This window comes from Sceloporus occidentalis, unplaced genomic scaffold (assembly GCF_023333645.1).
Source record: "Sceloporus occidentalis isolate IW3139 unplaced genomic scaffold, rSceOcc1.0.p SCAF_7, whole genome shotgun sequence".
In the NCBI taxonomy this organism is placed as follows: domain Eukaryota; kingdom Metazoa; phylum Chordata; class Lepidosauria; order Squamata; family Phrynosomatidae; genus Sceloporus; species Sceloporus occidentalis.
In genome coordinates, this window is record NW_028316987.1 from 67,590,086 (window position 1) to 67,610,105 (window position 20,020).

Sequence of the window (20,020 nt, forward strand, 5' to 3'; positions counted from 1 at the left end):
GAGATGAGGTATCAACTGGCAGTAAGCAAAGGAGTACACTTGTCTCTCCATATTCGCTAGGGTTAGGGGCATAAGACCCCCGTGAATATGGAAAAAAGGCAAATAACAAAAAACACTTTACCTGAGAGGACACCTCTCTAGGAATCTCTAGGTCCTCCAGTCCAACAGACACTGACCACAGAACTGCACTGGAGGAGCTACAAATGCCTAGTAGAGTGTTCTCTCTAGGAATATCTAGGTCTTTCAGTGCAATTTTTAGTTTGACCACAGAGTTGCACTGGAGGACTTAGATATTCCTAGAGAGAACATATTAATCAAATCCATGAATAATCAAACCCACAAATATCAAAGCCGCAAATATGGAGGGATGAATGTATTTGTTAAAGACCATGTAAATACCCTAAATGCACCAGATCCTGCCTAATCTTAATCTTAATAATAATAATAATAATTATTATTATTATTTCTATACCGCCTGGTGGCAAAGCCAATCTGGGCGGTGAACAACATAAAAATTTACAGAATAAAATATACATAAATATTTATACTCCCTTCCCCCCCCTTAAAAAAAATATTAAACACTTAAATGTATTAAAATGGGACTATAACAATGTATAATTATACTATCCTAAACTAAACCCCAAAACCCTCAGTAATCCTCACCATCAGGGGATGGGGCCACGAGAGGAATAAGGGAAATCGGGGAGCCCGGGAGCCTGGGCCGGGGAAAAATTTAATCTGGAAAGGCCTGCCGGAAGATCTTGGATGCTCTGCAGAACCAGCCCTGGTCAGTAATTGGATAGGAGACCGGCAACTAATACAGGTGCTGTAGGGTATATTTCAGAGGAAAGAACTGGCAAAATCACCTCTGAATATTGCTTGCCAAAAAAAACAAACCCTATAAAATTCATGGGGTCACCATAAGTTGAAAGCACATACAGAGAGTATTCATGTATTGGCTATGGGCAGCTGCATTCTTGATAGAAATTTATGAAAAATGTGATCCAGTGGTGGGAGAGAACTATAATGTTGCTTGCCAAATATTTTATAAACTGTTCCTAATAGTGACAAAAATGTTCCTAAGAATTAATCTAGTTTCATTCTTGCATGTTGAGTCATATGCCCATGGTGATCATGGTAGATTAAGAACAGCTTGGGCCAAACTGAATTTGATATACAATTTGCTGAAGAAATATTGTATTAACAGTTGCTTTGTAGGCAAATGAAAGAACACAATACTTCTATAATTCTAAGTGCCCCCTGGTGGAAACATTTAGTTGCCAGCATACCAGACTTAGAAATAATTTGTTAATTATAACTTGAGTGGCCATTTGTTGATATTAATTATATATCTTTGTAGAGCATTGGAAGGGGAAATGTGTGTATATATGTGTGTGTATGGATATATACATAAATCCATTTATTTTTATTTCTTCTGAACTGTTGCCCTGGCCAAGACCTTACCAGCATACAGCAGATCCTTCTTATCCACAATGTTTCCATTCTGGACTACCCTGCAGATGGCAAAAACTGTGAGACCTCAAGTCCCATTCTCCCAGGGACATGTGCATGTGCGGCCATTGAAATCAATGGAGCTTGCCGTACACAGATGCTCAGTACGAAGTGGCAGGCATATTAGTGTTATTTGTATTGGATTGATTCCAGAGGAAGCGAAAATGCTTCTGGAACATTCTAAAAGGTTCTGAATGATGCACTGCATGGGCACAGGATAATCAATTTGTGTGAATTGGAGAGACCACAAAGAACTGGATGTATCCTTTTCTCTGCAACTGGAAAAAAGAAAAAACAATCTCCATTAGGGCAATACCAGCCCTAATGCCAGGTACCTTTTAGAACACTAATACAGTTTGCCTTCCATACTTATAATACACTGCAAACTATTGAGTTTTTCAAAACATTTAATCAGGCAAGATGGTAAAAAAAGGAATAGAATCATAGAATCATAGAGTTGGAAGAGACCGCAAGGGCCATCCAGTCCAACCCCCGGCCATGCAGGAAATCCAGATCAAAGCATCCCCAACGGATGGCCATCCAGCCTCCATTTGAAGACCTCCAAGGAGGAAGACTCCACTACACTTCTAGGAAGTGTGAAGGATGGATAGCCAAGGAATCTGTGTGTGTGTGTGTGTCACAAAGACCACAAAAATAAATTTATAATTCCCAAATGGGTTATAAATCAGTTTTGTGTGTTTCTTGCCAATAGTGTGCCTACTCAGTACATAATAAATTCTGATTTTAAAATCCATAGCCACCTCCCTGTTCTACAAACCTTTGGGACTTATCAGTTATCCATCATCTCTGGAATTTTATCATATTCCAGGAGTAAAATTAGGAAAACACAAGAGACATCTTTTTAAAAGGCTGTGTGGATTTCTAGATTTCTATATGGCAACAAGTTGTCATAAAGAAGAAACACAGTAGTTTAATGTTGCCATTCAACCTTTTTAGAATACTGAATTATTTCAGAAAAGAAGTGTTGGTTCTTATTGTTTAGATTTTGTAATAGCATTCATTAATTCATGTAAGGAGATTTTACTTCTTATTTTTTATAGGAACCTGCCACATCAGACTCAGATTCCACAGCAGCAAACAGAAGGTGACTTTTATTATTTTTAAAAAATCAGAATCATATTGTCTGTATGTGCACTTCTTCAAAGAGCCAATCTACAAATATTTTCATTTGCAGCTATCTCAAAGACAGCCATTAAAATAAAAATGGCAAGCACAAGGTGTTGAAATACAATAAAACCAACAAAGTCTTATAACATCTTAAAGACTAATGCATTACACAGCATAGGCTTTTAGGAATTAGAATCCACTTCATGCATTGAATGGAGTTGTGTAAAACTGTCAACTTTGAATAACCAGTTCATGCTTCTTGTGAAATCTTCTCCCCCCAAATTTTATGCTACAATAAAGCTGCTTCCCTCCTCCCCATCTTTTTTCAACTATTGGTTTTGATGCAATAGACTAAGAGAGCCTATCAATCTGTTATTCAAATTCTCTTTTCTATTCTGCTATTTTGGAGTAATTCTATTCCAAATTATTATTCAAATAGAACAAACTTTTACAATTGAGGGAGAAGTTATATGCACTTTGATGGACTTAAAATTCTTAAGCAGTTTGGAGATTTGCACCTGAATCCATTTTAAAGGGCACTGTATTCAAAACTATTGTTTTTTATTACTGCTTTCGGGGACTGAAGGAGAATTTCGAATGACAACATTCCAGAGATTGGAGGCAAGTATTACGTTAATGCTGCTTGGTTAAGAACATTTACTAATGGTAAATTATTAAATTAATCTAATCTACATATAAATAAATTTGGGCTCTATTCATCCAGAAAATTAGGCAGTCTAAGGTTTGCACATCAGTTGTCAACGATGTCTGAGTTCTAATGTAAGGATTTAAGGATGGAAAAATCCTGTCCTAGATTCTCCATCTATAATATAATAGTATATTTAGTTGGCTTCTGATCTTTTTAACATGTCTGAATTGTCATTTACAGGTAAATGGTATCCCTGAGGAAAGAAAACTTACGGAAGCAATCAATTTGTAAATAAAGCTGCCAAGATCATATTTTATTTCCTTATCTGTTCCAATGAGGCATGAGTTTCACTGATAAACGTGTGCATGCATGCAGTATTAAATATTCCAGTGTGCTATGATGCAATTCCATATTATTAAATGTACTGTATCATTTTGTACTCCTGACATTTTCAACAAATTTGTAAAAACTTAACTTTTATATTTGTTATATTAAAATATTTAAAATAAACAAATATTAAACTATTACTTCTTTCTTACAGATTTTTAAATAGTATCCCATTATGTATAGAGAAATGGTACAAAAGTGATAAATGGTAAATCCAAAATAATAGTTGAGTAACTCTTAGAACAAAAAATCCTGCTGTAGATGCATTCCTCTTTATACATATGAACCACCTAGAGCCCTAAGATCTTCAGGAGAAGGCTTTCTCTCGGTCCCACCACCATCCCAGGCTCGCCTGGTGAGAACACAAGAGAGAGCCTTCTCAGGGGCTGCTCCTTCCCTCTGGAACTCCCTTCCACAGGAGACTAGGCTGGACCCCACACTGCTGGCCTTTCGCAGGCAGGCAAAGACATTTTTGTTTAAACAGGCCTTTTGAGATCTGGCAGGCTTGGTTTTATTGGGAGATGAGAGGGTTGGACTTGGGCTGTTTAATTTTAACTCTGTATGTTTTAAAATTTTATATTTGTAATTTTTATATTTTTATGATTTTAACTGTACAATTTTAACTGTTATGTTTATATATGTTCACCGCCTTGGGTCCCATTTTGGGAAAAAGGCAGGATAAAAATAAAATATAAATAAATAAATAAATACTTTCAGGGCTCATCTAACACCTTTTACTGCTGCCCTTCACACCACTAAATGCACAGGACCTTCAGCCCATTAAGTTCTACTAGTTTAGATGGAATATCCTACAAATGCCCATTCTCCTCTAGCATCAGCTGTGCAATAGGTTAACAAAGCTGTTGAAACTTACTGGGTTTTCTGGTTTTAATGTCGATTCATTTAAAAACACTTGGCTTTTTTTTAAAATTCCGCTTCAAACATTACATTAAAAAAAAATCCCTCAGTCTGTCAACATTTATATTTTATTGTGCAAAACCACAAATGAGAATAAGCATTACTTTTGACCACTAAGATGCCCATATAAATTCCTGTTCATTTATAAAAGGTAAGAAAGAATGACACTTTTTTTTAAAAAAAGATGGCAACTGAAATTAACAATTTTTGTGAGTTTTTATAAGCTGCTTATTCTTCAGGTGAAATTGTTAAAACGGTTAAAAATATTCCCTCATACTTTACAACAGGCTAAGATACTACTTATTTCAGTAGATGGTAGTAAATGGAACAAATAAGCACCCAAGTGTCATCAAAATTTGTTCAGCTGAAGTAAGCAATTCTAGGATCTGCAGATACTTTCTAAATTCGACAGGGCAAAAGTGAACTAGTTATGGAGATCTTTTTTTACAATCATGTAGGCAGATATCAGAATACATGTGCTATCTTCTGCATAACCCTTCTGCTTAAACTTTTTCAGTATTCTCACAGGATGTAGAGTACATGTCCTTACACAAAACATAAATTATAGGATATTTTTTAAAAATGTAAACTCTTTTGCTCAAATGATACACCTTTCAGTACAAAAATAAAGCACCCACAGCACATTTATTTAAATTACTTCATATTTTCCACATAATTTTAAAAGAAAATATACTTTATCCCACATACAGTAATAGCAAACAAGTGCAATATTTCAAACATAAAAAATAATCCTTAACCAAATCTGTACAACAGATAAATAAAATATCTACAATTCTTGTTTTATAAACACAACAAAACCCACACCCTTCTCAAAAGTACTCACACTGTAATGTTATGGATGTCATTTGAACGTGTGGCCTATGACTTTCCAACCATTACTATAGTGCTCAGCTAAACAGAAATGAAATATAGAAATCAAATGCTTCTATTAGTGGCAAAGGGCAACTTTTGATACCAGTGAAAACAAACAGGCAAATGAAAAAACAGGATTTACACATTGTTGTTTGTTAACAGAGTAAGAAGGTTCAACTTAAGCTTTAAATGAAAGCAAATGTGGTCTATCATTCTTCAGTGAAATCTCCCCTGCCCAATTATACTTGGCTATGACCCTGCATGACAAGATTCTCTGCATGACAAGAAACAGGCTTCCTATAAATTGAAAACCATATTGTCCATCATTACATGTATACACATATGCATAGAAAACAATACTGTCTATTCATTATTCAAGTGCTCAAATCATTGGAAACATAATCATTACAGGAACATGTTTCTTAAAGCCAAGACCCACAGGAGCAAGTACACAGGTATTCACCAAAGATATATATTAATAAGAGGTTCCTTTGCAAGAGGAACGGAAATCTTTTGACCATCCAGATATTTACGACCATAGGCACCCATGCGAGCTGGGACTTCTGAGAGTTGGAAATAGAAACAAATAATGCTCTTTAAAAATTTGCAATGGGCACCAGGAGAAGAAAAGCATCCCTTGTACACAAACTATTTTCCCACTAATAAACTTTGCACCTGTTCTCAAATGACATTATGAAATTGGTACTGTTGAAAAAGTAGTCTGACAGTTGTTGGGTGCCAGCTTCTTAAACTTCTAAAAAGAAAACTGCATGAAATTTGATCATGCATACACTATTTGGGATTAAGACCCATACATTTCAAATAGATTACAGAATGCTCCATAGTTTGAACACTTATTACAATGTGCCCTGATCCTACTCCAAAAAGTTAGCATAGTGAATTCACTGGGATAAAGAATCAGTGAAATACGTTCAATCTGAAGAATTTAAATTACGTTCTCTTCTTTAATCTAAATTGCAACATTTTTTCACATCTGCAGCTTAGTTATAAAAGAATAGTCTGAGAATGTAAGTAATCCTAAATACTTACATAGAAGCATAATGTATCATTTTAGAATTTAAAGCAAATTTAAAAAGAAAAAGACCAATCGAAAAAGAAACAAACCTCCTACCAAATGAAAAGAAGGTAATGATTATACACTCCATATAAGTTTTAGGTACCTGACCTCTTCAGTGTAGTATGTGTGATATAAGATTCTTATAAGAGCCAGTGTGGCATAGTGATCTGTATGTTGTACTATGACTTTGGAGACCAGGATTCAAATCCCTGCTTGGCCATGAAAACCCACTGGGTGACCTTTGGCAAGTCACACTCTCTCACCATCAGAAATCCGTCACAGGTTCGCCTTAGGGCTGCCATAAGTGAAAAACAACTTGAAGGCACACAACAACAACAGGGGCAAAGCCTATATAGAGTTATTGCCAATGGGAAACAGTTTAGTTGTATTCTAGCTACTTCACTCCTCATGTGTGACTACAATGATACATAGGAAATAGAAGGGAGAAATTATAGGAGAATGGCTGAAGACCCTTAGTTTTCAATGAACATATGACACTAATATTGTAAGCTATAACCGACAAGATCCAGGATGTACTTCCTTGTTAAACACCAGCAGAATCAGAACCTTCTTTCCCTCACCCTCATGGGGCAACCCACCATGGTACCCAAAGCCTGCTCCGTAGGTCTTTCCAGCTCTCCAGAGCAGACTTTTAGGGAACATGGGAGCTAAGGGTGGATCACTGATTCTAGCAGAAACAGCAGCACCCAACAGAAGTACACAGTTGGGATCTGGCCAAAGAGATATTTGGATATGCTGAAAATAGTAATGAAATAAACCACATGATTTTAGAAAAATCAAAATAAGGCTATGCAAACATGTCAGTTATGAAACACAGAAAAATTACTGAAAATGATCTTCACTGAAATGCTATGCTATTCATTGTAAACATGGATGTTAAGAGCTGAAATCCAATTGAGTTCCAACTAGAGTAGATCCACTGATTCAATGGGGATTGGGTAAATCAGTACTCATGGAAGTTCCATTTATTTAATGTGTCTACTGTAGTTGGGACTAACAACTGGAATTAGGCCTATGCTTCTGATAAAGTGATTCTTTCCCCTCAGTACTTGAAGGGTTTCCTAGACATGTATTAGTTACAGTAACTAATACAGAGTTATCAGTAAAACATGCTACTAACTTTCAGAAATTCTCCAGTTATAGGAAAAATCTGATCGCACATCAATGCTGAACTATTTAAAAACAAGGTTGTAGACATTAAGCCAATTTGTATGGGTAGAGTGCTGGCAGTAAATGAACTTCTGTAAGCATGCTATATGAGGACAGGAATTAAATTCCTTCAAGGGGGTGAATTATTTTTTGCAACAAAAAATTGCTTTAAATATACAAACAGTATGCTAGTAATTTTTAACAATGGATAATGCCTCCAGATAAAATGTCTCTCTTCAGCTAAACTTGCTTGATTTTTATCTTTATTTTTAGAAAGATATGTAAACAGAAATAACACTCCAGTAGAAAAGACGTATTTTCTTCACATGCGGTTTCTGTTTTCTTTAGTGGGTGGATATCCCCATGCTAAGTAGTGAAATTTCTACAATGATAGTCTTCATATGACATCTTTCCTGTATAGTCCACAGTCATAAAAGTTGTGAGGGTTTTGTGTAGTTCCAGTTGATTTTACTTAAGTTATTTTTTGGCGCAGTCGAACACAAAGGAAGCCCAAAGTGATGCTTTGGGGATTTGTGAGAAATTACCTTGATTGTTCTTGAACTGATGATAAAAAGAGAAGTCCAGAAAAAAATAAACCTACACACAGCAACCTTTTCAGTAGAACTGCATTATCTTTTGGGATAACAATCTGTGCAAGATCATTTGTGATCTGAGAAATTTCATGTGCCACACATACAAATATAAAAGTGCTGACAATAATGTTGAGCATGGGATTTCCTGGGATAAGGACCAAGATCCCCTTGGTATCTGCTGCCAGCCAGATGTGGTACTGGCAGATGAAAAGCTGGAAAAGAAAATAAAGAAGAATTAGGGTGGGGAAATAGGTCTATTGTGACCAATTTTAATCTATGAGCCCTCTCTTAAAATTATGTTATCCGTAAAACATGGCATAGCAGTGTGAAAGGGCATTGCTTATCATGAACCACAAAGGACTTCACTTCATTAACTCAATGGGTGCAACATACATACATGCTTCTTATAACCTATGGGTTATCATCATATTTAGCTGGATGGATGGATGGATGTAGAGGATTCCTTATTTTATCACCAAAAAAGCCCTGGAGTGATATTACATTGCACACTTTGGGGGGTTAAGGAAAACTAGTGGTAGCTTCCAGCTATCCTTACACTGACACTATCAAGTAAGCTTAAGGAGCATAATCATGTAATGGTGATTTAGAATGTACAAGATACCCTGTAGTACATAATGGTAGATCCCAAATCAGCCATAGTTTTATTGTATATTTTCTAAGTTTTATGTTTTAAACTTAAAAAAAAATGTTACTTGCCTCAAGGGAAATTCTGCCAAACCAGGCAAAAAATGAACTGTATACAGAACGAGCATAACCAGGTATATTCCTGATAAGAACGAAAGCTAAAATCTGAAAGACAAAATCAAATTGAATGTTTTAAAAACGAATGTCTATAATGTATTCAATTTATTTTATAGGTATCCCTGAATGCCAAACCTAGTGATTTTCAAACTGTGTGGCAAAAAACCCTAGGTTCTGTGATAAATAATGAGGAATTCTGCAACATGACTATTATAACAGGACAAACAATTTACCTATAAGAGCTATGAATGTAACCAACATCCACAGACAGGCAATACACTTGTACTAGCCAAAATTCCATAGAAGTGTAAAAGCTTTCAAGTTATCTAGAACACTTCATAAGGCTAGCTGTGATAAAAGAAAATTAAGAGTGGTGGGCATGGGTAGAAATGAAGACATTCAAAGAAAACTAACATCCCATGAAGATTTCAAAGTGAATTAATCACAAGTAAGTGTGAAGGTATCAGATTACATCTAGCAAAATATACTGAGATAGCGAAGAAGTGCCTAAAAACAGAAGGGGGAGGCTGCATTTCAGAGATCTGTCTATTGCCTTAAAGCTCCTGGAGCAGCACAGACATAAAAGCTTATCCCATGGAATTTTAATTCGGCTTACCTCTATCCGGTTTAAACCTTAATTCGGGCAGCATCCCTATATTATCAGATGATTTTTGCAGCCTAATTTGCTGCCAAAATACAGCCCGGGTCCATTCCTGCTTTCAGGAGTGCACTGCTGGCCATTTTCTCAAGCCAGAAAACTCCCAGATCTGAAAAGAGCCAGGAAGAGTGGCTTCGGAAGCTAGGGTGGACCTCAGATGTATTCAGGGCGGCAAATTAAGCAGGAAAAAAAGTCTGATAAGATCAGGATGCCACCCAAATTAAGATTTAATCCAGATAGAGATAAACCGAATTAAAACACCATGGGATAAGCTGCATAGAGTCAGTCCTTGGTATCCGCTGTGGTTTGGTTTCGGGATACTCTGTAGATACCAAAATCTGTGGATGCTCAAGTCCCAGTAAATACAATGGCATAGTAAAATGGTGTCCCTTATATACAATGGCAAAATCAGGGTTTGCTTTTTGGAATTTATATACATGTTTTTTAATATTTTCAAACTGGATGATTGAATCTATGGATAATAAAGAATCCATGGATAAGGAGAGCCTACTGTACAAAGAATAAAAACATTTTGTCTGCTTGTGGATTTTTTTTCTCATGACCCAGCATGGCTACCTTTGTTTATATCTGCTGTTAAGACCCAACAAAGATCCTAGTCACATATAGGTGTTCTTTAAAAAATCCCAAGTTCTGCCTATTACTGAAGAAAGCTTACAGCAGTTGAATGAGTATTGGTGATCACCGTGATGTGCAGAAGAGCAATCCACAAATCTACTAAAGCTGGTGCAAAAGGAATAACCCACAGTATTTGTGGGTTGCTCCTCAGTACCATCCAGAAACCTCAGAGACAACACTTGGTTAGTGCCTTATATCTGCTGTCACCCTTCTGCACATCTGTGAGGAGATTTTAAGAGTCCACTGCTTGATTTAAGGTAATTGCAGTTTGATGTTATGGATGAATTGGGTCAAACTATGATTAGCTTAAATCTGAGGTTCACAACCTCTTTGGTCTAAAGGGCACCATCCAGTGTTCAGGGAACTGTGCATATGATTGTATGCCAAGACTAACTCATTTTTTTTCCCTTAACATCTCAGTGCATGACCACACTTTCATCCTCCTTCCCAGCACATAAGGACGAGGACAACGTTTACTTCTTCTCATTCACTGCCAACATCTAGGGAGAACTGTGTGTGCGTATGAGTGGGTGTGTAGCTGAGCTGAAAGTTTCCATCCACCCACACTTAATCTTCACCAGGATAGCTGTTTCACTGCTGCTACCAGCAGGCAGAAAAACAGCAGTCTCAGTCAGAATCACTGGGGATGGGTTAGTGAAAAGCTTCTCACAACCTCCTGTGATTGTGCTGCTCTTGCTGTTTCTCAGCTGCCTTCTCCTCTCCCTCTCCTCAGGTGTCTCCATGGACATCGATATTTCTCTTCTGCAAAGAGCAGCAGGAAAATATCAAGTTTGGTAAGAACTGCTGCAGGGAAGAAAAAAAGGCTTTCTCATTCCCCAAAGATTTCTGCTCTTTCCAACACACACACACACACACCTACCTTCCCCAACACAGCTCAGCATGCTGCATGCTGAGATCTGCAGATTGCCAATTGATTTTGATAGACTTCCACCTCTCTTTCTTGATTCACTAAAATCATTGTTCCAGCTTTGCTAATAGCAATTTCAGAGCAATGCCACCCAGATGATCAGTAAAATATTTGAGAAAAGGGAGAGGGAAAAGCTGAAAGTCAGTAGCTGCCAAAGCTCACAGGCAGCCTGTAGGTAGTGCACCCCAGGATTCAGCTAGCCAAAATAAAACCAGTTTCAACAAATCACACATCTAAATTTGTACATAATAAACTGCAGTTAAACTTGCAGTTAAATTTGGATGCTTCCAATCTCCTCACAGCTATACAGAAGAAGGAAGAAGTGAAAGTGAACAATTATTTTTTGATTTTATCTTCTATTTATCATTTAAATTATTTTTGTTTCTTTGTTGCAAGAGACAATGAAAACTTTGTATTTTGAGATAACATAAAAATGTCTTTAATGAACAAACAAACAAACAAACAAATGCTCCCAAGGCAATTTGATCTCATAGATATGGAACCAAAATGGAACTCAAGGTTAGAGGAAGTAGCTGCAGTTGTCTTGCTGCAAATGATCACACGTTTATGGGAGAAAGGGGGTGAAGTGCTTTATCCTATAAGAAATTCTGGTCACTAAAACTAGCTTTTCTTCATCTTAGTAAATGGGTGTCACCTACCTCTGTGTAAAAAAACCAAAGTACGGTATGTTGTAATGATAAAACACCCCACCCCAGCATGACAATGCTAGCCTCATCAAGTGAGTTTGGCTTGAAGGAAGGCTATCATGGAGACAGAATGTCCCAGGAAAGTGGATGAGCAAGCTGCAGGTTCCAACACGACAGGATCCAGCCCTATAGGCATGTGTGAACTCCAGTGCAAGACAATCATACTGCCTACCCCTCAGGCGTATGCAATGAGCATACTTACTGTAGGACAGGGGAAACCACAACTGTAGTATATAATAATGGCCCCATACAGACAGGCAAAAATAAAGCTGCTTCGGGTCACTTTGGAGGTATGCTGTTTCAATTATGCATGTGTCCTAAGAGTCTGGAAGCTGCGCTCTAGTCCTTAGGACTGGATCTTGGTTTTGGCACGGCTTCTGGATTCTTAGTACGCATGCATCATTGGAACAGCATGCCTCCAAAGTGACCTGAAGCAGCTTTATTTTGGCCTATCTGTATGGGGCCAATGTGTACTATTGCTGGTCCATTAAAACTCACACATTGCTGCAAATTTTTAACTCTGTTCTATCATAATTTATGAAGGCTAGATTTGTTAGTTGTTTTCTGAGCTTTAGCAGTTACATCTTATTTACTGTCACTGTGTGGAAAGTTGAAAAGAAACCATAAGAAAGAAAGGAAACATAATTACCTGTACAACTGAAACAGACGGATGCATTTCATTGCATTCAGCTTTGTTTTTACAGCTACTTGCCCAAATAGAGTAGGTCTAAAACACATAAAAAGCAGAATTAAGCGAAATGAGATAATTATTTTACAAGGTTAGAAATGAAATCATTCTATTGAATGGGTCATAATAAAAATGCCGTCCTTATAATTTATAATTAGGCTACAAACCTGTTCAAAATTGTTTGAGAATAAACCTCTTGAGATGGGATGTATTTCTGATTACAGGCAGAGGGTCATTTTTCTTCATTCAAATAGGTGAGACAATTTGATTCAGAGTCTTTGTAAGCATGCCTTTAGTACAATTGGCAAAAGAACTCTGAACTAAATTTCTAAAGGTGAACAGCCTGGCTTCTTGTAGACTGGTAAACACTGTTCACTACTTGTTTTCATGGCAATTACCTCATCCTAACTAGTAATAAAGTAGTTAATAAATGCAATACAGGCATATCTCACTTAACAAAGCCACTGATGAAGAAGCTCCTTTTTAGAGAGTCTCCCCCCTCCATCTGTCCAGACCCCCTTTTCCTCCTCTGTGTAGCTGGAAAGATTTTAACAGCATTAGCATTTAGAGGATGCTGAAGAAGGGTTGGAGAAACACAGACTTTTGGTGTTGATTTGCAGTAATGTATGTGTAATAAATATTCAATAAAGCTTGAGCTGGGAAAGAATGAGATTTTACTCTAGCAGGTCCTACTATAACTGTGGTGGCTACCTGCAACAGTCAAGGCAAATACTGTAGTAAATAAGTAAATAAAGTAAATAAGCCTCCCTCATCAGCTAATCCCAACTTGTTAAAAAAGTACAGATCTATACGTTTGACCACCAAAATGAAAATCTTAACAAAAGTGCAGGCCAGAGAAATAAAAAGTCATTTCTGAATACATTTTGGAAGAAGCTCTCAAGTAGTCTGTTGAAAGTTCAAAATGTTATTATTTATGCAAGCCTTACTAACCTGGTTGTTTCATTTCATGTGTGAATAAATAAAATAAAATGACTAAAATGTTTGCAGAAACATTGTGACCTGCCATTCTTTTTCATAGTGTAAAAATTTATCCCTATTCTTTCCACATTATGTCTGCCTCTGGTACCAAATTTTCTGGGAAAATGTCATGTTCAGGAACACATCTGCTTCATTAATTGAGGCATACCTGTAGTTGAATAGTGTCCTGGGTAAACTTACCAAGAAAGAGACTACTGAAATAAATAATAAAGTATTTGAAACTTTGCTGGGAAAGAGAGGCTCTCCCTTTCCTTCTGAGAGGGTTTGCCGCTTCTGAAATGTTAGATAAATAAAAGCAAACAACATTCCATAAAAAACAACCTGCAAGAGAAAGGAAAAATTGCTCAATTTCAACATTTAGCAACCATGTATGTACTTGACAATACAATTCACATAAGGTATAAATGTTCTTGTTCACCTACAACATTCCAAATTTAAGAGATTTCTGTCTCTTAAGGAGAGATTAAGAACTTTCTGTTTCATATGGCACAATAGGAAATAAAGTGAATCTCTCTGTGTTAGATATGCAATAAGCAAAACGCACACTGTATCAGTGTAACTGTGTGTTACTCTCAACTGGAGAAGACAGGCCAAGATTTTACAGTCTCACTAGTACAACTTACTATGCTCCTTTTTCATCAGCATATTTTTGTTTTCATTACAAATCAGTTACAAAAAACATTTTTTTTTCTGTTTTCATTACAAACTGGAATCAATTTGCTTTCATTTACATAGTGCTGAGAACCACAGGAAAGAAAATTAAAAGAAAATATTAACGTACATAACGATCCAATTTCCATCTAAACCACCATTCATAGATGCTCCCATTTAACTCAAAACATTTAGACAATGGCCAAACAGAAAAAATCTTCTCAAATGTACCCTGAAAAAAATGAACAGAAAAATAATGTTAACATCTTGATTACATCAATTGACCATCTAAGACAAGAATTCAATTTCTTACAGCAGACAATTTCAATGTTCTAAATAGTTCCTAAGATTATTATGCAGAACTTAACTACTCTGTCATACATTTGAAGCAAAAATCCCAAACATAGGAACCAGTGCACAGGGAAGATTTTCCTCCATACAAATCATAGCTTGCAAAGGCAGAAGAAAATGCCTACTCTTTCATGAGAATCCTTCTGGCCTGCCCTCAAAAGCTGATGGACCCCAAAATGTTCCAGGAAGCACTAGTGGGTTTTATGGTTGGGATCAACAACGATTCTGTTGATGCCCTGGTTGATACCTGGGATAACGATCTTACCAGGGCTACAGACAGCATCGCTCCTGAGCATCCTTTCCAGCCTGCCTCAAATAAGAAACCTTGGTACACAAAACATCTTCAACAAATGAAGCAGGCTGCGCAACGACTAGAGCGCCGCTGGCGGAGACATCAGTGTTTATCCGACAAGACATGCCATAAGAACCTATTAGATTCTTATGGAGTGGCCACAGTGCAGCAAAGAATTCTTTCTATGCTGGACGTATTGCGTTTGCAGAGTCTCATCCAGCAGAGCTGTTCAGGGTGGTTAAAGAGCTAACCCAACTATCTCCCACCCTGAACCCATTATTAGAACCATCTAAGGCCTGCTGTGATGCTTTTAACAACTTTTTTGCAGATAAAATCTCTCGGATAAGGGCTGAGCTGGATACCAGCATTACAACAGAAGCAATAAGAGAGGTATCCAGAGACTCCGTGGACCTTATTAAATTGGATCATTTTGAGTTTGTAAATACTGATGAAGTGGACAAGCTCCTTGGAAGCTTGATCCTTGCCCATCTTGGTTGACTGCCCAGGGTGGGGATGCTATGATTGCTTTATTAAAATCTATAATCAATGCATCCTTCAGGGAGGGTAAATTGCCATCAAAGGTAAAATTAGCAGTGCTTAACCCCTCCTGAAAGAAACCTCCCTTGAGCCCCTGGCGAGAAACAATTATAGACCAGTCACCCTATTACCATTTTTGGGCAACGTGATTGAGAGGGAAGTCGCCTTCCAACTCCATGCCGTCTTGGATGAAACTGATTACCTGGATCCATTTCAAACTGGCTTCAGTACGGGATACGGAGTTGAGACGGCCATGGTTGCCTTAGTCGATGATCTCCACCTGGGCATCAACAGGGATAGTGTGACCCTGTTGGTGCTCTTGGACATCTCAGCGGCTTTCGATACCATAGACCATGGTATCCTTCTGGAACGCCTGAGGGAATTGGGTATTGGGGGCACTGCGCTCCAGTGGCACCATTCCTACCTCTTGGGCAGATTCCAGATGTTGAGGCTAGGGGACTGCTACTCCTCTAAGAGGGAGCTGACATCTGGCGTCCCACAAGGCACCATTATGTCCCCTATGCTATTTAACATTTACATGAAACCGCTGGGAAAAATCATCCGGAGACATGGGGCGTGGGGCTATCAGTACATATGTTTCTCTATGTCTCTGACTGTTGCAGTGACTAAGGATGGCATCTCTCCTCTGAATGCCTGCCTTGAGTCAGTAATGGGCTGGATGAGGGAAAACAAACTCAGGCTGAATCCAGAGAAAACAGAGGTACTTGCAATAGGCTCCTCTGGTCCGGGGAAGGAAATTTATTAACCTGTCCTTGATGGGGTCACATTTCCCCTGAAGGACGAAGTTCGCAGTTTGGGAGTACTTCTGGATCCGTCTCTACAGTTGTCATCTCAAGTAGATGCGACGGCCAGAAGTGCTTGATACCAGCTTCGGCTGATACGCCAACTTTTGGTCCCTATCTGGACCAAAAGGACCTTGAAGCTGTGGTACTTGCTCTGGTAATCTCTCGTCTAGACTTCTGTAATGCACTCTACATGGGGCTACCCTTGTACCAAGTTCAGAAGCTTCAATTAGTTCAAAATATGGCAGCCAGATTGGTCACCAGTTCGTCAAGGTTTGACCATATAACACCAATTTTAAAAAATCTTCACTGGCTCCCAATTTGTTTCCAGGCGCAATACAAGGTGTTGGTTATTACCTTTAAAGCACTATATGGCTTGGGCCCAAGTTACTTATGGGACCGCATCTCCCTATACAATTTGCCCCTCACTGTCAGAACAATGGGGAAGAATTTGTTGGCATTAACAACTAAATTTGTCACAACTTCTCATTCTCATCTTTTATTACAGCTGCTCCAAGACTGTGGAATAGTCTCCCAGAGAAGACCCGTCTCATTACCTCCCTAGAATCCTTTAAAAGAGCAATAAAAATGGAACTCTTCTGGCAAGTATATCTACCCGATTCCCTGTAAGATATAGATCCATCTCCCTGAATAGGATGAGCACACCCTGTTCGATTGTTGCTTTGTAATTTATAGTTTTTAATTGTGAATTGTATGTTTTTTATTGACTTGTATCGTAATCGTATTATATTTTATACTGGGTTGTGATCCCACCTCAATCCACCTGGGAGAGGTGGGAAAATAGAAATAAATTGTATTATTTATTATTCTCATCTCAGCCTTGCTCCTTTCTTCTGCTGCTGTGTACAAGGGTGAACAGATCAGGTCCATAATATGCCCTTCTTTGAGGCAAACACAACAGAAGAGATTGTCCATCATAAGATGGGTGTTTGTTCTCATAAGTGGAGCACTTTTGAAAATGGAATTTTGGGCCCTTAGCCTCCAGAGGTATGTGAGAAAATGCTTATCATTTACTGTATGTGATTGGCATCACATAATGAAGTAGCATCAAAACCAAAAAATAACAGGAAATAACAAGAGTTCCACTCCTGAAACATGAGTTAGCAGAGAATGCTCTTCAAATGCTTCTGTTATGGCAAAGAAAAACAAGCAGGAATAGCAGAAACTGTACCCTGTGCATGGGTGTGTACATTAGGGCTTTGAATCTCAACTCTCTCAATTCTTGTATATTCTGAGTAAGGCTCTGAGCCAGGGCAGAAGCCATATGTGGTACACAGAGACCAGGAAGAAAACATGTGGATTATCTATATAAACATGCTTTCTGTGTTCATGATCAGAGAATTATTAAGGCTTTTAGATGGTAAGCTTGAGGGCAGGGAACCGTCTAATTAAAAATAATAATTGTAAACCGCTCTGATAGCCTTTAGGGCTGAAGGGCGGGATATAAATACCATAAATAAATAATAAATAATAAGAAAGCTAAAAGATCTAAAGTTGACATAAAGTATTGTTTAGAGGTTTTATGCTTTGTTGCTGAGCCTTCCCCCACTTCACATTACCTCTCTGAACACATGCTTTTTTATCATAGTGAGACTGCTTAATTTGCCTTTTAAAATCATCTCAATAGTGCGAGCCAAACAAAGGTGTCTGAAGCATATTATAAAATTGCTTTAATCTGAAAGGTTTTGATTAGCTTCAGTTAATGACAATTTTTAACTGTGCCAGAAAAAAATGCTGGTATTCCTGCAAATATTCAAATGGAGAAAATGTACTCTGCAATTTAATCCCTGGTAAATCAGAGAACCAACATCTCCATGTGCTTTGTACAGCTAGTTGTGAAAACTATTATGTTATTCGTGAACTATTTAATGCTAAGCCTAAGGCGATATATGCCGTATATCTTGTGATGGAGACTATAAATGAACCATGTTAGTCTGAACAGTGGGTGGTGTGTGTGTATTCATTCCCATATCCAGTTGTGAGGTGTGTTTTTAAATTATAGCTGTACAATAAAACACATAATCAAATGGATAACATACACAAGATCTTCTAGCCTGAGCATAGTGATAATCTTATCAATTGGCTTTTTAAAACATAACATCTCAAGGCAACTGATGAATCTTATTTCAATGTATTGTACCAAGTTGCTGGACATGAACTTTATTACAGTTTAGAAACATGACTTTCAGGCTATAACTCCCAGGCTGGATAGGGAAATTTGGAAGCTATAGTCCCGCGCCCCCCCCCCCAAAAAAAAACTTTTCTTACCACTGTTGTATTAGACTAGGACCACAAAGCTTCTGTTCTTCTATTATTATTATTATTATTATTATTATTATTATTAACCTTTATTTATATAGCGCTGTAAATTTACACAGCGCTGTACATACAATCTTTTAGTTAGACGGTTCCCTGCCCTCAGGCTTACAATCTAAGAAGACAGGACACAAAAGGAGAAGGGAGTGGTGGTGGGGAATGGGATCAGGTCCAGCAGTTCTTCTCCACCTCCAAGGCCTGGACCAAGGCAGATGGACTGGAGGAAGGGCTTGGCTTATTAATGAATGCTTAAAAGGAGGCTTCCTAGGTCAGAGAGGGGCTCACCTCTGGGAATGCTTCTCTAAACAATATAGTCTTTAACTCAGTTTTGAAACTGGGTAGAGAAGTGATGAGGTGTGCATGTGGGGGAAGAAGGTTCCAGGAGTAAGGGGCAGCAAGCGAGAAGGGACGAATTCGGGACGGGGCAGTGGTAGTCCTACACTGTGACAGGAGACATTGACTACCAGAGCGGAGGGTGCGAGTAGGAATGTAAGGAGAAAGAAGGTCAGATAAGTAAGGAGGGGACAATCCATGGAGGGTTTTGAAAGTCAATAACAAAAGCTTGTACCGGATGCGGAAGGGGAAGGGGAGCCAATGAAGGGAGGATAAAAGAGGAGAAACATGGTCAAAGCGGTGAGCGGATGTGACAATACGGGCAGCTGAATATTGGACAGAGATTAAAGGATGGAGGTGTGAAAGAGGAAGCCCTTTCAGAAGGAGGTTACAATAATCTAGTCGCGAAACCACTAGGGCATGGACCAGACTAAAAGGCTTCAAAATGTTTCTCTACAAAGAGACACATCTACATTTTCCTGAACATGAAATTCAAACTTTTTGAAGCTTTTGTGTTTTTAATTTCTTCCTGATCAAATACCAAAATGCACAAATAATCTGCTTTTGAATGATTAAAAATGTCTTTTAATGCCAACAACAAAATATCACAGAAGGAAATAGTTGTTCTAATTACTCCGTATCATACTGCTAAAAAGTCCAGCCACTTTTAAAACAGTCATTCTGTCCTTCACTAAAAAGGTTTTGGTACCAGGAATTTAGATAGCAAGTCTACCAAGGATAAAGATATAGTTAAACAAACCAAAAAAGAAAAACACCTCTTTCCAAAGCAAAACTACCAGTTTTGGATACAGGCATAGCCTGATGTGCTTTCTTGAAGTAGATGCTCCACCCTCAGGCCTCTGGATGAACCCATGCATTCCAACACCCATTTCTAGGGACACAGTTAATGTATTTACCACAGAACTAAAAGTCTGTCAGTTGTTTTTAACAAATAACAGCCTATTCCTTATAGAAACACATGATGTTTACCATGACTGTCCCAAGGAACTGCAAGTGCTTTCCCTTACAA

The 20,020-nt window shown here is 38.0% G+C and overlaps 2 protein-coding genes across 4 annotated transcripts in view; one reads left to right on the forward strand and one right to left on the reverse strand.

Annotated features, from left to right (window-relative positions):
* SGCE (sarcoglycan epsilon) overlaps positions 1–4,343 on the forward strand; it is a 38,310-nt gene extending 33,967 nt beyond the window's left edge. For all 3 annotated transcript variants that reach the window (XM_089533210.1, XM_089533208.1, XM_089533207.1), the window contains 3 exons: positions 2,574–2,617; positions 3,227–3,261; positions 3,530–4,343. In XM_089533210.1, the coding sequence (XP_089389336.1) occupies positions 2,574–2,617; positions 3,227–3,261; positions 3,530–3,580 (130 nt within the window). In that variant the 3' untranslated portion in view covers positions 3,581–4,343. The remainder of the gene's footprint in view (positions 1–2,573; positions 2,618–3,226; positions 3,262–3,529) is intronic.
* An 877-nt stretch (positions 4,344–5,220) lies between these two features.
* The window catches only part of CASD1 (CAS1 domain sialic acid O acetyltransferase 1), a 44,638-nt gene continuing 29,838 nt past the window's right edge, over positions 5,221–20,020 (reverse strand). Inside the window, exons 14-18 of the mRNA XM_089533206.1 lie at positions 14,468–14,569; positions 13,867–14,007; positions 12,649–12,726; positions 9,026–9,118; positions 5,221–8,520 (exon numbers count right to left, since the gene is read on the reverse strand). Of these exons, the coding sequence (XP_089389332.1) occupies positions 8,257–8,520; positions 9,026–9,118; positions 12,649–12,726; positions 13,867–14,007; positions 14,468–14,569 (678 nt within the window). The 3' untranslated portion in view covers positions 5,221–8,256. The remainder of the gene's footprint in view (positions 8,521–9,025; positions 9,119–12,648; positions 12,727–13,866; positions 14,008–14,467; positions 14,570–20,020) is intronic.